We start from the raw sequence: 17,165 nt of genomic DNA, 5'->3' as shown, positions 1-17,165 counted from the left end.
TCACCAGGGATAGGGTGACACCTCCAGGGTTGGGGTGACACCACCAGGGGTGGGGTGACGCTTCCAGGGACGGGGTGACACCGCCAGGGATGCGGTGACACCACCAGGGATAGGGTGACACCTCCAGGGTTGGGTGACACCACCAGGGATGCGGTGACACCACCAGGGATGTGGTGACACTTCCAGGGACGGGGTGACACCGCAGGGATGTGGTGACACTTTCAGGGACTCAGTGACACCGCCAGGGACAGGATGACACCTCCAAGGACGCGGTGGCACGCCAGGGACAGGGTGATGTTTTCAGGGATGGGGTGACACTTCCAGGGACGGGGTGACACTTCCAGGACGGAGGTGACACTTCCAGGGACGGGGTGCCACCTCACCGGGCCTCCTTTCCCAGCCACCCCTCGCGTTTCCCGGGATCGCCGCGCACGGAGGAGGCGGGGACCGCTCCCGCCCTGTCCCAGGTGGCTGCCACAGCTCGGAGGTGGCCCGGGGACGTTCTCAGCCCCAGAGATGAACCCTGAATGTCCCCAAATCTCGGTGCCAGCCGCGCCCGGGCTCACCCAGCATGTCCTCGGACACCGGCGTGCGCAGGATGTCCCCGTGAACTCGCACGTTGTGGCCTTGGCATCGATGCCCGATGTGCCCTCAAACACCTGCGGAGTGCCCGGCGAGGGCAATTAACCAGGATTAATTAACGCTTTGGGGGACGTGAGGTGACCCGCGCTCACCCCAACCCCCCCGGGAGGGGACATAAAAAAGGGACAAAGTTTGGGGTTAAAAACCCTTCTTGAGGGGATTTGGCGAATTTTTTTTTTGGGGGTGGACGGTGAATGCCGCACCCGCGGGAAAGCCTTTGATCCGGATAATATTTGACATCATTCGCGTTAATTAACCCCCGGCTCGCCGCTTTAATTAGAGCCGGGTGGCCCCTGGGGGCAGGGGGGAGCTGGGGACTGTGACAGGTGACACTCGGAGCCCCCCAGGTGGCTGCGGGTCACCCCCAACAACGCTGAGGCTGCAAAAATCCCCTTTTCTCCCTTTTTTCCCTTCCTTTTATCCCTTTTCCCCCCCTTTTTTCCCCCTGCCCGAGCCTGACTCCCTAATAGGATTAAAAGGGCAGCCCCGAGGCACAGGTGGCACCAGAGCCGCGATTTTGGGGCAGCTGCGCCCCTTCCCAGGGCCTCCCGGGCCATCTGGGGGGGATCTGGGCGAATTAGGGGGGATTTGACCCCAAACAGCCCCGCGGCTTTGGGGACACTCCTGAGGCCACTGGTGCTCCAGGGCTGGTCGCTTTGGGGACACCCCAGCCAGGGCTTGCGGCTTTGGGGACACCCTGGCAGCCCCTGCGGTCCCAGGGCTGGTGGCTTTGGGGGCAATGCCCGGCTGTGCCAGGGCTGGTGGCTTTGGGGACAATGGCCTGGCTGTCCCAGGGTTGGTGGCTTTGGGGGGTGGTGGCAGCGTGGTCCTGGATGGAGCAGGGGGTCAGTGGGGGGTGGTGGGGTGAGGAGGGACACGGCCTGTCCCAGGACACCCCTGGCCATCCCAGGACATCACTACCAGTCCCAGGACACTGTCCCCTGTCCCAGGTCACCCTTGACCATCCCAGACATCCCTGACCATCCCAGGACACTGTCCCCCACCCAAGGACATTTGTCCGGACAGTGTCCATCACAGGACGCCACTATCTGTCCCCAAGGACACTGTCACCTCTCCAGGTCACTGCCCATCCCAGGACACTCCTGACCATCCCAGGACATTGTCACCTGTCCCAGGACATTTGTCCCAGGACACTGCCCATCCAGGACATTCCTGACCATCCCAGGACATTGTCACCTGTCCCAGGACACTGCTCATCCCAGGACACCCTGGCCATCCCACGACACTGTCGCCTGTCCCAGACATTGCCCATCCCAGGACACTCCTGGCCATCCCAGGACATCAGTCCCGCCCCTAAAGAGCGCAGGGACACGAGCCCGACAGCCACCACTGGAGGGGGACAGAGCCACGGGACAGAGCCCTGGGACAGGGACAGAGCCTTGGGACAGGGACCCGGGACAGGGACCGAGCCCGGGACAGGGACCCGGGACAGGGACAGAGCCTTGGGACAGGGACCCGGGACAGGGACTGAGCCCGGGACAGGACCGAGCCCTGGGACAGGGACCTGGGACAGGGACAGAGCCTTGGGACAGGGACTCGGGACCGGGACCCGGGACAGAGACAGAACCCTGGGACAGGGACCTGGGACAGAGCTCTGGGACAGGGACCCGGGACAGGGACAGAGCCCGGGGACAGAGACAGAACTCTGGCCCGCGTAGCCCCCGCGCGTCGCCATGTGGCGGTGTCGCCGTGTCCCCGCGGCGTCGCCGTGTCCCCGTGTCCCCGCGGTGTCCCCGTGTCCCCGCGCTCACCTGCACGATGGCCTTGGCGCCCATCACCTCCAGCACCTGCCCGCTGCGGGTGGTGCCGTTGGGCAGGGTGAAGTTCACGATCTCGGCGTACTGGGCGAACTGTGGGGACAGCGACACGGGCAAACGGGGTGGCGGTGTCCCTCTGTCCCCTCAGCCCAGCCCCTCTCCCCCCAGCCCCTCCTGCTCCGCTGGTGCTGCCTCAGTTTCCCCTCCTTTGGACCCGAAGCCACCAAACTCTGAAGTGGGGACGCACCGGGTGGCAAAGGGGTGGCGCTGCCTGTCCCTGTCACTGTCCCATCCTGGAGCTGCCCCGGGCTGTGGCACCGCTCTGTGCCTCAGTTTCCCCGATGTCGAGGGGATTTTCCACTCCAGAGGACGTGACCACCAAATGCTGTCCCAGCCAGAGCCACCACCAGGGTGCCACCACCTCCAAGGCAGAGGTGTCCCCATGAGGCACGAGTGGCACTCATGGGACACTGCAGGGTGCAGGGAGGGGACGTTTGTGTTGAGGGGACATGTCCTGCTCTGGGGACAATGGCCGATGTCAGGCTCTCCTCCTCCTCCTTTGATTGAGCTGATTAATTATATAAATGAGAGGGCCATGGAAATGCGACACCAGGTGACAAAACCCTCTGGGTGTCACCCAGGTGCCCCAGCCCAGACAGGAGAGCGGGACAAGGGACAGGGAGGGTGACAACAAGGGGACATGGGGGTTGTGGAGTGGCCCCGCTCAGAGCAGGAGCCCTGTGGGAGATGGGGCTGGGACAGGGGACAGGGGACAAGGGACAGGGACAGGGGACAGGAGATAGAGCTGGGAAAGGGGACAGGGGAGGGGGGACAAGGGACAGGGGACAGAGCTGGGAAAGGGGACAGGGGAGGAGGGACAAGGACAAGGGACAGAGCTGGGAAAGGGGACAGGGGAGGAGGGACAAGGGACAGGGGACAGAGCTGGGAAGGGGACAGGGGACAGAACTCAGGCAGGTGCACAGGACACAGGGACAGGAGGCAGAGCTTGGTCAGGGACACAGGGGACAGGCACAGGGACACAGGGGACACAGGCTGAGCTCGGGCAGGGACACGGGGACATGGGGGACAGGGTGCCCGGACCGAGCGCACACACGTTCCACGGAATGTCCCCCGTGTCCCCAGTGTCCTCCATGTGGGCGCACACTCCACTCGCACGGGGACATGAGGACACCGGGACATGGGGACATGGGGACACGGGACACGCCACCCGCGCGGGCAGGCGGGGACAGGGCTCTGCTGCCGAGCGCGTCCAGAGGAGGGAGCTCGGACCCGGAGAGAGGGGACAGCCCAGGGGACAGCCCAGGGGACAAGGGACACGAGGGATGGCGCAGGGAAAGGGACAGCCCTGGGGACCGGGACAAGGGACAGGAGGGATGGCACAGGGAAAGGGGACAAGGGACAGAGGGATGGCACAGGGAAAGGGGACAGCCCAGGGGACTGGGGACAAGGGACAGGAGGGATGGCACAGGAAAGGGGACAGCCCAGGGGACAGGAGATGGAGAAGAAGAGATAGGGGGACAGCCCAGGGGACAAGGGACAGGAGGGATGGCACAGGGAAAGGGGACAGCCCAGGGGACAGCCAGGGGACAAGAGATGGAGAAGAAGGACAGGGGACAGCCAGGGGTCAGGAGGGAGGGGACAGAGGACAGGTGACAGGGGACACACTCCCCCCATCGCACCCTCAGCACTGCAGTCCCCACACAGCCCCAGGTGCCACCACCAAGCTGTCCCCATGTCACCCAGGGTCCTACCTTGACGTTGTCCAGCACCACCAGGGGCCCATTGACACCGCACACTGTCCTGTAGGCTGGGGGAGGTGACACCGTCAGTCCCCAGGGCCACGGGGCCACCCGGGCGGTGCCACCCCCATGTCCTGTCCCTTCCTGTGTCCCTTTCCCTGTCCTGGTGACATCCCCAGTGACCGGTGGTGGCCCGACTGGACACTGTCACTCAGTGGTGACACGGCACTCGGGGGTTGTGTCACCTTCTGGAGGTGTCCTCAAATGCCCGGCAGGGATGTCACCGCTGGGAATGCCACCACGGCCAGCAGGGAAGTGTCCCCTTGTCCCCTCCCAGTCACGCCTTGCCCGGTGGGATGCGGGGACACTTCCCAAAGTCCCCGCGGTGCTGGGGGGACCCTGGGGACACCTCGGGGCGACATTGGGGTGGGGAAAGGACGGTGTGACCCGGCGGGAACAGCCCTGGGACAGGGGGTGACAAACGGGGACAGGGGGCAAGGGTGACAAATGAGGGTGAAGCTGGATAGAAACACAGAGAGAGACAGCGGATCCCGGGAATTTCGGGATTGGGATTCTGGGAATGCCGGGATTGGGATGGATCCTGGAATAATGGATTGGGATGGGATCCTGGGATTGGGATGGGATCCTGGGAATGCCGGATTAGGATGGGATCCCGGGATTGGGATGGGATCCTGGGAATAATGGGATTGGATGGATCCCGGATTGGGATGGGATCCTGGGAATAATGGGATTGGGATGGGATCCTGGGATTGGGATGGGATCCTGGGAATAATGGAATTGGGATGGGATCCCGGGATTGGGATGGGATCCTGGGAATAATGGGATTGGATGGGATCCTGGGATTGGGATGGGATCCTGGAATAATGGGATTGGGATGGATTCCCTGAGTGCCGGGGTTGGAATGGGATCCCGGATATTCCAGGACTGGATCCCAGGAATAATGAGTTTGGGATGAGATCCTGGAATGCCGGGGTTGGGATGGGATCCAGGAATAATGGGATTTGGTTGGTCCCCTGGAATGCCGGGGATTGGTCCTGGGAATAATGGGATTGGGATGGGATCTTGAGAACGAGCAGGATTGGGATCAGGTCCTGGAAACCCTGGGACTGGACTGGCTCCCAGGAGTTGCCGGGTTTGGGATCAGCTCCAGGGAGTGCTGGGATTGGATGGGATCCTGGGAGCGCCAGAATTGGGATCGGGTCCCAGGAGTGCCGGGAGTGGGATCAGCTCTGGGAATGCCAGGATTTGGATCAGCTCCTGGAATTGCCAGGTTTAAGATCAATTCCCGGAAATGCCAGGATCAGGATCAGCTCCCGGGAACACCGGGTTTAGGATCAATTCCCGGGAAAGCCAGGATTTGGGATCAGCTCCCGAGAACGCCGGGGTTTGGGATCGGCTCCTGGGAACGCCAGAATTTGGATCGGCTCCCGGAACGCCGGGACGGGGGTCGGCACCAGGGTTTGGGATCGGCTCCCAGGAACGCCAGGATTTGATCGGCTCCCAGGAACGCCGGGGTTTGGGATCAGCTCCGGAACGCCGGAGTTTGGGATCGGCTTCCAGGAACGCCGGGTTTGGGATCCGGCTTCCAGGAACGCCGGGGGTTGGGATCGGCTCCCAGGAACGCCGGGGTTTGGGATCGGCTCCCAGGAACGCCGGGGTTTGAATCAGCTCCCGGAAGGCCGGAGTTTGGGATCGGCTTCCAGGAACGCCGGGACTGGATCGGCTCTCGGGAACGCCGGGGTTTGGATCAGCTCCGGGAACGCCGGGGTTTGGATCGGCACCAGGATTTGGGATCGGCTCCCAGGAACGCCAGGATTTGGATCAGCTCCCAGGAACGCCGGGGTTTGGGATCGGCTCTCGGGAACGCCGGGGTTTGGAATCGGCTCCCAGCAGTGTCTGGTTTGGATCTCCGGGGTTTGGATCAGCTCCAGGAACGCCGGGACTGGATCAGCTCCCGGGAATGCCGAGACTGGGATCGGCTCTCGGGAACGCCGGGGTTTGGGCTCAGCTCCGGGGAACGCCGGGTTTGGGATCTCCGGGGTTCGGGCTCGGCCCCCGGCGGGTGCAGGTGCGGGGGAGCTGATCCGGCTCTAAGCCGCGCCTTGATCATCGCAGGAAGTGTCAAAGCCCCGAGCGCTGCCCCGGCCCCGCTGACCCCGCCGGGCCCTTTCATGCCCTGCCCCCGCTCCCACACCGCGCTCCGGCATTCCCACCTGATCCTAATAGGATCGGAGAGGCCGGGCCAGCTGCAGGGCGTCCGCGGAGACGGGGGTCCCTGATGTCCCTGTGCTGACGGCGGCATTGTCCCCCAGCTGGGACGGCCCAGGGAATTCACGGGTCCCGTTCTTCTCCCGCTGGTCACAGCCCAATCCTGGACATCCCACGGGGCACTGTGGGTCACCCCGATGGCACAACGGGACCCTCGTGTCCCCTCCCTCTCAGCCAGGGCAGTGCCAGCGATCCCAGACATTCCAGCTATGGGATCTTGGAATTATAGGCTGGTTTAGGTTGGGAATTCCTTAAAGCCAGGAATTCCACCCTGGCACTTCCACTGTCCCAGATTGATCCAAGCCCCAGTGTCCAACCCAGCCTTGGCACTGCCAGGGATCCAGGGCAGCCACAGCAAATCTGGCAATTCCAGCCCAGCCCCGGCCCACCCTCCCAGCCAGCAATTCCTTGCCAAGATCCCAGCCCAATCTGCCCTTTCCCAGTGGGAGCCATTCCCTGGCTCCTGTCCCTGCAGGCCTTGTCCCCAGTCCCTCTCCAGCTCTCCTGGAGCCCCCTGCAGGGACTCTGAGGATTCCCCTGATTTTTCCCTTCTCCAGGGGAACATTCCCAGCTCTCCCAGCCTGGCTCCAGAGCAGAGGGGCTCCAGCCCTGGGAAGAGCTCTGGAATCTCCCTGGATTTGCTCCAGGAGCTCCACACCCTCCTGAATTTGGCATCTGGGAGCTGGAGCACCTCTGCAGGTTGGGTGTCACCTGAAGAGAGCACAGGGACAGAATTCCCACCTTTCCCAACTCCATCTTCTCCCAGGGCTGTCCCAGTCCTTTCCCCTCCAACCTGGATTTGTGCCCCATCCAGTTCCTCCTGCCCTTGGCCTTGCAGAGCCCCACGAGGTTCTCCCAGCCCCACTCCAGGAGCTAATTAGCTAATTAGCTTCTCTGCCTTCCCCAATTAGGGCCGGCTCCTGCTTGCTCGCTCATTCAGGCTCTGGAGGGGCCGCAGACCGGGAGCCCCCTCCCCGCCTTTGTCCCCTTTATTCCCAAAGTGACCATCCGGCCTTTTATTTCCGTTCCCACTTCCCTTCTCTCGGCCTGGAGTTTATGGGATTTTTAATTTTCAGCAGCCCAAAGTCACCCCCACGGGACAGGGACGTTGGGAGTGTCACTTGTCCCGGCACGGGGGTGTCCAGTGAGGTAAACAGTGGCTGCCACCACCCTTGGGGACAATCCTGGTGGCCCTCCAGCCCCACTGGAATAGGTCTTCCCATCAGGAATGTGGACGCCTCTGCAGCACTGGTGTCACCAGGAGTGACATTGGATCATCAGCTGAGCTCTTGGGTGGTATGGAAATCCATCCTTAGTCCATCCATCCATCCATCCATCCATCATCCATCCATCCATCCATCCATCCATCCATCCATCCATCCATCCATCATCCATCCATCCATCATGCATCCATCCATCCATCCATCATCCATCCATCATCCATCCATCCATCATCCATCCATCCATCAATCCATCATCCATCCATCCATCCATCCATCCATCCATCCATCCATCCATCCATCCATCCATCCATCCATCATCATCCATCATCCATCCATCATCCATCCATCCATCCATCCATCCATCCATCCATCCATCACCATCCATCCCATCCATCCATCATCCATCCATCATCCATCCATCCATCATCCATCCATCCATCAATCCATCATCCATCCATCCATCCATGCATCCATCCATCCATCCATCATCCATCCATCATCCATCCATCCATCATCCATCCATCCATCCATCCATCATCCAATCCATCATCCATCCATCCATCCATCCATCCATCCATCCATCCATCCATCCATCCATCATCCATCCATCCATGCATCCATCCATCATCCATCATCCATCATCCATCCATCATCCATCCATCATCCATCCATCCATCCATCCATCCATCCATCCATCCATCCATCCATCATCATCCATCCATCCATCCATCCATCCATCCATCCATCCATCCATCCATCCATCCATCATCCATCCATCATCCATCCATCCATCCATCCATCCATCCATCCATCCATCCATCCATCATCCATCCATCCATCATCCATCCATCCATCCATCCATCATCCATCCATCCATCCATCCATCAATCCATCCATCCATCCATCCATCCATCCATCATCCATCCATCCATGCATCCATCCATCCATCCCATCATCCATCCATCATCCATCCATCCATCCATCCATCCATCCATCCATCCATCCATCATCCATCCATCCATCCATCCATCCACCCATGGATCCATCATCCATCATCCATCCATCCATCCATCCATCCATCCATCCATCCATCCATCCATCCATCATCCATCCATCCATCCATCCATCATCCATCCATCCATCCCTCCATGGGCAGAGATCTCTGGACATCAGGAATCCTGGACTGGTTTGGGTTGGGAGGGGTCTCAAATCCCACCTGGTTCCATCCAGGGACCCCTCCCACCACCCCAGGTGCTCCAAGTCCCGTGTCCAGCCTGGCCTTGGACATTCCAGGGGTCATTCCATGCCCCTCATCCCTGCCCGGCTCTGGGATGTTCTGTCAGGACAGAGCGGGAAATCGCGACAACAACGCCATGGGACAGCCTGGGAAGGGATCGGGGTGGGAGAGAGGAGGAGAAGGAGAAAAAGGAAAAGAAGGAAAAGAAGAAGAATGAGGAGGAAGAGGAGAAAAAGAGGAAGAAGTTGAGAGAGGAGGAAGAGGTGGAAGAGGTGCAGAAGAGTCAGAAATAGAAGAAGAGGAAAAAGAGGAAAAGGAGGAGGTGGAGATGAAGGAGGAGAATAAAAAGGAGAAGGGGAAGAAGAAGAGAAGGAGGAAGAAGAGGAGGAGGAGAAGAGGAAGAAGGGAAGATGAAGAAGAAAAAGAGGAGGAAGAGAGGAAGAGGAGGAGAAGGAGATGAAAGAGGAGAAGAAGTGGAGGAAGAGGAGAAAAAGAAGACGAGGGAGGAGGAAGAGGTGAAAGAGGTGAAGAAGGATGAGAAGAAGAAGAAGATAGAAGAAGAAGAGAAGAGAAGAAGAAAGAGGAGGAGGAAAGGAAGGATGAGGAAGAAGAAGAGGAGGAGAAGGAGAAGAGGAGGAGAAAGAGGAGGAGAATAACAGGAAGAGGAAGAGAGGAAGAAGAGGATGAGGAGAAGAACAAGAAAAGAAGAAGAAGAGAAGGAGAAGAACAAGAAGAAGAGGAGGAAGAAGAGAGGAGGAAGAGGATGAAGAGAAGAAGAAGAAGGAGAAGAAGAAGAAGAACAAGAAGAAGAACAAGAACAAGAAGAGGAGAAGGAAGAGGAAGAAGAGAAGGAGGAAGAGGAGGAGGACGAGGAGAAGAACAAGAAGAGGAGAAAGAGGAGGAAGGAGAAGAATAACAAGAAGAGGAGGAGGAAGAGGAGAGAAGAGCAAGAAGAGGAGAAGGAAGAGGAGGAGAAGGAGAGGAAGAACAAGAGGAGGAGGAGGAGGAGGGCCGAGAAGAGCAGGGGCAGCACCGGAAAGCCGCAGCAGCGATAATGAAGCCGCGGCAGGCGCGGGCTGGGTGGGCTGCGGCCGCCGGCAGGGGCACGGCCGGGGAGCAGGGGGCGGAGGGGGCGAGGGGGCCGAGGGGGCAGCAAAGTCTTTCAACGCGGCCTTTCCACACCCCCAGCCCCAAATTCACCAGCTGCTGTCACATGCGATCTCCGTCAGCGCTGACACTCACGCACTGCTGCCCGCGCGGGGGGGACCGCGGCCCCCGGTGACAAAGGGGACCCGACCCGGCTCCACCCGCCGCTAATTGCTCCCGCTCGCCCGCCCTGCCCTCCGCAGCCCCCGCGGCCCCTCCCGGCACTCAGGGCTCGGCTGCAAAGTGCGCCGGGGGCTCGCTGCACCTCCGAGGGGGCTGGGGGTCGGGAAGGGAGCATAAGGGTCGGCCTGTTCCGCCGGGTCAGGTGGACCCGAGTCCATCCAGCCTGGCCTTGGGCGCTTCCAAGGATTCAGGGCCGGCCACAGCAAATCTGGGAATGCCATCCCAGCCAGGAATTCCTTCCCCAAATCTCACCCAAATCTCCCCTTTCCCAGTGGGAAGCCATTCCCCTTTTTGTCACCTCGTTCTCTGCGCTGGGTGTGGGGTGAGTGATGCTCAACCCCAGCCCCAAATTCCAGAGCTGGGAAGGGATGGGAACACCTGGAGCAGAGATGGGAAGCAGGAGGGATAACAGCCCCCAAACCCCCAAATTCCCCAAATGCTCGGGCCTGAGCAAAGCTGTGGGTGCAGGGCTGCCCCAGCAGGTCCAGAGCTGATCCTGAGCCACCGTGGGGCACAGGGAGGGTCCCCGGTGTCCCCCAGGGCACAGAGAGGGGACCCCAGCCCTGGCACCCCTGGATGGATGGATGGATGGATGGATGGATGGATGGATGGATGGATGGATGGATGGATGGATGATGGATGGATGGATGGATGGATGGATGGATGGATGGATGGATGGATGATGGATGGATGATGGATGGACGGATGGTGGATGATGGATGAATGGATGGATGATGGATGGATGATGGATGATGGATGGATGGATGGATGGATGGATGGATGGATGGATGGATGGACGGATGGTGGATGATGGATGGATGGATGGATAGATGGATGGATGGATGGATGGATGGACGATGGATGGATGGATGGATGGATGGATGGATGGATGGATGGATGGATGATGATGGATCCATGGATGGATCCATGGATGGATGGATGATGGATCCATGGATGGATGGATGGATGGATCCATGGATCCATGGATGGACAGATGGACAGAGCAGGGGCAGACAATGCTGGGCACAAAGCTCTGGATGGGGCTGGGTGCCTCCCCCATCCCTGGCAGTGTCCAAGGGACAGGGACAGGATGTGCTTGGAGCAGCCTGGGACAGTGGGAGGTGTCCCTGAGAGTGGCACTGGGTGGATTTAAACTCCCTCCCAACCCAAAATCTGGGATTTTACGACCCCATGAAGGCCCAATTTCAGAACCCACACACAAACCCACCCCCTCTTTTCCTCCTCCAGCTCTTTCTCCAATCCCTCTCAGCCCCAAGCCACCCTGGGACTTTTCCGACAATCCCTAAGTGACTCCGCTCGCTTCCCGCCCCAGTCGCGGCCGGCGTGGTGGCCTCCTGGACCTGCCCATTGTGCCATGTGTCACTTTGTGCCGCGCTGTCAACCCCCGCGGGGCTGGCCCGGGGCTGGCAGGGCCGTGAAAAGCCCGGCGGGGGGTCACACTCTATGCACTAATTAGGGCCCGGCGGCCGCGGGTTCCCAGACACACCTGCACGGTCATGTGGGGGCAGCCGCAGAAAAGGCGGCCCCAGCCAAGCGTGAAGCCAGAGAGGGAAAAAAAAAAAGGGAAAAAAAACCAAAAAAAAAAAAAAAAGAGAGAAAAAAAGAGGGAAATTCAAGCGTTGCTCGCTGCGGGTTTTGCTGGTGGAATTAAATACCAGGAGGGAGGAGAGGGAAGGGGAGGGATCCTAAAGGATGTGGGATGATGAAGGGTGGGGTTGTTGTGGGGCAGAGGGGTCACAGCCCCCCAGGGCAGGGTGGCCAAGGTTGGGAGTGTCCCTGGATCTTCCTTTGCTGCTGCTCGTGTCCTGTCCCAAACGGCACCAGGAACAGACCCCAAAGGGACAACCTGTGCCTGGAGCAGGAGAGGTGTCAGGGATGGTGGGGACAGATGGGACATGGCAGCAACCCACCAAAATCATTGCTGGCTGAGGCTGTGTGGCACAAATTGGATGTCCATCTGTCTGTCCATCCATCCATCCGTCCATCCATCCATCCATCCATCATCCATCCATCCATCCATCATCCATCCATCCATCATCCATCATCCATCCATCATCCATCCATCCGTTCCATCCATCCATCCATCCATCCATCCATCCATCCATCCATCATCCATCCATCCATCATCCATCCATCCATCCATCCATCCATCCATCCATCCATCATCCATCCATCATCCATCCATCCGTCCATCCATCCATCCATCCATCCATCATCCATCCATCATCCATCCATCCATCCATCCATCATCCATCCATCCATCATCCATCCATCCATCCATCCATCATCCATCATCCATCCCTCATCCATCCATCCGTCCATCCATCCATCCATCCATCCATCCATCCATCCATCCATCCATCATCATCATCCATCCATCATCCATCCATCCATCATCCATCCATCCATCATCCATCCATCCATCATCCATCCATCCATCCATCCATTGATCCATCATCCATCCATCCATCATCCATCCATCCATCCATCCATCATCCATCCCTCATCCATCCATCCATCCCTGCCCATCCCAGTTCCCCCCAGTTCCGGGCACTGGGCTGTAGCTGGGGACAGTGACACCACCCCTGTGCCCAGTGCCACACTGGGACCCCAAACTGGGACGCCAAACTGGGATTCCAAACGGGGAACCTGAACAGGAACCCGTAACTGGGGCTCTAAACTAGAACATTTAGCTGGGACCCTAAACTGGTACCCTAAACTGGGAACATAAACTGGGACCCCAAACTGGGACCCCAAACTGGGACCCCAAACTGGAAACTGAACTGGGACCTCAGACTTGGACCCTAAACTGGAACTCTTAACTGGGACCCCAAACTGGAACCTTTAACTGGGAAGCTGAACTGGAACTCTTAACTGGAATTCTAAACTGGAGCCTTTAACTGGGACCCCAAAATGGTACCTTAAACTGGGAACCCAAACTGGGACCCCAAATTGGGGACCCAAACTGTGCAACTGAACTGGGACCCCAGACTCGGACCCTAAACTGGAGTTCTTAACTGGGAACCTGAACTGGGACCCTTAACTGGAATTCTAAACTGGAACCTTTAACTGGGACCCCAAAATGGTACTCTAAACTAGGACCCTAAACTGGGAACATAAACTGGGAACCCAAACTGGGAAACTGAACTGGGAACCCAGACTTAGACCCTAAACTGGAGCTCTTAACTGGGAACCTGAACTGGGACCCTTAACTGGGACCCCAAACAGGGACCCCCAAGCTGGGATGGCAAGCTAGGATGCCAAACTGGGACCCTAAACCGGGATCATAAACTGGAACCCCAAACTGGGATCCCAAACTGAGATCCAGAACTGGGGCCCTAAACTGGGACCCAAACTGGGACCCCGAACTGGGAACATAAACTGGGACCCTAAACTGGGAGCCCAAACTGGGACCCCGAACTGGGAACATAAGCTGGGACCCTAAACTGGGAGCCAGCACTGGGGAACCCCGCCCCCCCATGAGCTCAGGCACCCACAGCCCCACGCTGCCCCTCCCCCATATTCAGGGATGTCCCCACCCCTCCGAATGTCACCTCCAGGTCCCCCCCCCCCCTCAGTCGTGCCACTCCCTCTGTCCTTCCTGCCACTTCTGCTGTCACCTCCAGAACATTTTGGGACTCGCCTGTGCCAGCTGCCCACCTGGGTGACAGGGACACACCGGGGACAGGACTTTGTCCCCGCCTGGGTGGCGGTGCCGCTCTGGGCACAGGGGAGGGGACAAACGCTTCCCTCGAGGGGACAAACGTGCGCAGTGGGAAGAAACTGGGGCGTTTTTTTCCTGGCACAGGGACACGCGGGTGACACCCGATCCAAGGGCTGGCGCTCGGCCAGGCGACACGGGCAGGAGTCACCCGCGGGTGGCCGCTGTTGACAGCAAACACGGCGGGTGGCCGGGCAGGGCCAGCTCGGCTCGGGAGGGACCGGAGCCACCCGGTTGGGGACATCCCCGCGAGGTGGCTTCCGAACTGCCCCAGCAGCGAAGGCACAAAGGTCACAAGGGACGCCCTTGGTGACAGCGGGGCCTTGGGGACAAAGTGACAGGGGGGTCGTCCAGCCCCTTGTGGCGCTGGCACGGTGCCAGGTGTCCCGATGTCGCCGTGGGATGGGGACACAGCGGGAAGGGCGCCCCGGCTGTCACCACGGCGCCTCACAGGTGTCCCCAGGGTGGGGACACTTTCCCCGGTCCTTGTCGGTGCGGTGCCCAGGAGGGGACACCCCCGCAGCCCCACAGTGTCCCCCTGTCCCCCCGAGAGGCACACGTGGCCGCTGTGCCACCCTGCCTGTCGCAGTGCCACCCAGCTGTCCACTCCTGAGCCAGTGGCACCCGTCCATCCATCCCTGCCACCCCTGACTGTCCCAGTGCCACCCACCCATCCCTGTTACCCTCCCTGTCCCAGTGCCACCCCTCTATCCCTTCCTGAGCCAGTGTCACCCACCTGTCCCTGTCACCTCTGCCTGTCCCAGTGCCACCCCTCTGTCCCTGCCATCCCTGCCTGCCCCAGTGTCACCCACCCATCCCTGTTACCCTCCCTGTCCCAGTGCCATCCCTCTGTCCCTTCCTGTCCCAATGCCACCCGCCCGACCCTATCACCTCTCCCTGCCCCAGTGCCACCCACCTGTCCCTGTACCTGCTCCAGTGCCACCCACGCACTCCTGCCCGCTGTCACCCCCTCGTCCCTGCCACCACTGCTCGGGGACAGAGCAATGTCCCTCCCCGGGGTTCCCGCCTCGGTGTCCCCTCGGTGTCCCCCCGGTGTCCCCTCAATGTCCCGCACTCACTCAGCCGGGGGTTGCTGTGGAAGTCGCGGGTCACGGCCAGCCCGTGCTCGCGGGCGGCCGCCAGCTCTGTCGCCGCTGCTGTCACCTTGGTGGCGGCCATGGCCCTGTCCCTGTCCTTGTCGCCGTCACGGTCCCGGTCCCGCCGGGCAGGACACGGCAGCGCCCCGGGTTTTGTAGCCCCGGCCCGGCCCCGCCCGCGACACCGGCGGCAAAGGTGACACCGGCAGCAAAGGTGATACCGGTGGCACAGGTGACACCGGAGACAGAGGTGGCACCGGCGGCACAGGTGACACCGGAGACACAGGTGACACCGTGTTGGCTGTAAACAGCGGGAGGGAGCGGCCGGGGGCGGGATCGCGGGAGCCGGGATGGGGGCAGGGAATGGGAATGGGAACGGGAACGGGAACGGGAATAGGAAAGAGAATGGGAACGGGAACGGGAATGGGAATGGGAATGGGAACGGGATGGGAACGGGAATGGGAATGGGAACGGGAATGGGAATGGGAATGGGAATGGGAATGGGAATGGGAATGGGAATGGGAATGGGAATGGGAACGGGAATGGGGAATGGGAATGGGAATGGGACAGGGAGTGGGAATGGGAATGGGAACGGGAATGGGGAATGGGAACGGGAATGGGGAATGGGAATGGGAATGGGAATGGGACAGGGAGTGGGAATGGGAATGGGAACGGGAACAGGAGTGGGAACGGGAATGGGAACGGGACAGGGATAGGGGTAGGGACAGGGACAGAGATGGGGACAGGGATGAGGGTAGGGATCGGGATGGGGATGGGGAATGGGATAAGGTATGGGGATAAAGGACAGGGATTACGGGTATGAGATAAGGAAAGTGATAGGGATAAGGGATAGGGATCAGAATGGGGAGAGGGAATGGGATAGGTGTGGGAATGGCGTAAGGGATATGAGATAATGGATCAGGACAGGGAGAGAGATAAGGAGCAGGGATAGGAAGGGGGATAGGGAATGGGAGAGGAAGAGAGATAAAGGACAGGGATAAGGGGTAGGGATAAGGAAAGGGATAGTGGTAATGGATAGGGATGGGAATACGGATAGGGATAAGGATAGAGATAAGGGATGGGCTAGGGATAGAGATAAGGAATAAGGATAGGGATAGGGATAGGGATAGGGATAGGGATAGGGATAGGGATAGGGATAGGGATAGGGAAAGGGACTGGGATAAGGGATAGGGATGTAAATAGGCATGGGGTTAGGGATAAGGGATAGTGATAAGAATAAGGAATAAGAATAGGGATAAGGGATAGGGATAGGGAATGGGATAGGGAAGGGGACAGGGATAAGGGATAGGGATGTAGATAAGGGATAGTGATCGGGATAGGGAATGGGATAAGGGATAAGGGAATGGGAATGGGATAAGGGATAGGGATTAGGGAATGGGATAGGGAAAGGGACGGGGATAAGAGATAGGGACAGGGATGTAGATAAGGGATAAGGATCGGGATAGGGAATGGGATAAGGATAGGGGATAGGGATAGGGATAGGGATAGGGATAGGGTTAGGGTTAGGGATAGGGATAGGGATAGGGATAGGGATAGGGATAGGGATAGGGATAGGGATAGGGATAGGGATAGGGATAGGGATAGGGAAAGGATAGGGATAGGGATAGGGATTGGGTTAGGGATAAGGGATTGGGATAGGAATAAGGGATAGGGATAAGTGATGGAGTAGGGATGCGGGTAAGGAATAAGAATAGAGATAAGGGGTAGGGGTAGTGATAGCAGGATAGAGACAGGAGTTAGAGATAAGGGATAGGGAGAGGAATTGGGATATTCCTGCTCCTCAGCAGGGATCAGAGATCTGAGATAACGAATTGGGATAAAGGATAAAGGCTAGGGAGAGGGAAAAGGAGAGGGAGAGGGAAAAGGAGAGGGAGAGGGACGGGGATAAGGGATAGAAATGGAAACAGGGATAGGGATAGGGATAGGGATAAGGGATAGGGATAGGGATAGGGATAGGGATAGGGATAGGGTAGGGATAGGGATAGGGTAGGGATAGGGATAAGGGATAGGGATAGGGATAGGGATAGGGATAGGGATAGGGATAGGG

At 59.2% G+C, this 17,165-nt stretch overlaps 1 protein-coding gene across 1 annotated transcript in view; it reads right to left on the bottom strand.

Moving 5' to 3' along the window:
* The window catches only part of ATP6V1B1 (ATPase H+ transporting V1 subunit B1), a 25,682-nt gene extending 10,472 nt beyond the window's left edge, over positions 1-15,210 (bottom strand). Inside the window, 5 exon segments of the mRNA XM_063157813.1 lie at positions 567-608; positions 611-659; positions 2,415-2,513; positions 4,193-4,248; positions 15,080-15,210. Coding sequence (XP_063013883.1) covers positions 567-608; positions 611-659; positions 2,415-2,513; positions 4,193-4,248; positions 15,080-15,179 — 346 coding nt within the window. The 5' untranslated portion in view covers positions 15,180-15,210.
* Between the last annotated feature and the right edge of the window lie 1,955 nt (positions 15,211-17,165).

This window comes from Melospiza melodia, chromosome 5 (genome assembly GCF_035770615.1).
Source record: "Melospiza melodia melodia isolate bMelMel2 chromosome 5, bMelMel2.pri, whole genome shotgun sequence".
In the NCBI taxonomy this organism is placed as follows: domain Eukaryota; kingdom Metazoa; phylum Chordata; class Aves; order Passeriformes; family Passerellidae; genus Melospiza; species Melospiza melodia.
This window is presented reverse-complemented; position numbering and strand designations above follow the sequence as displayed.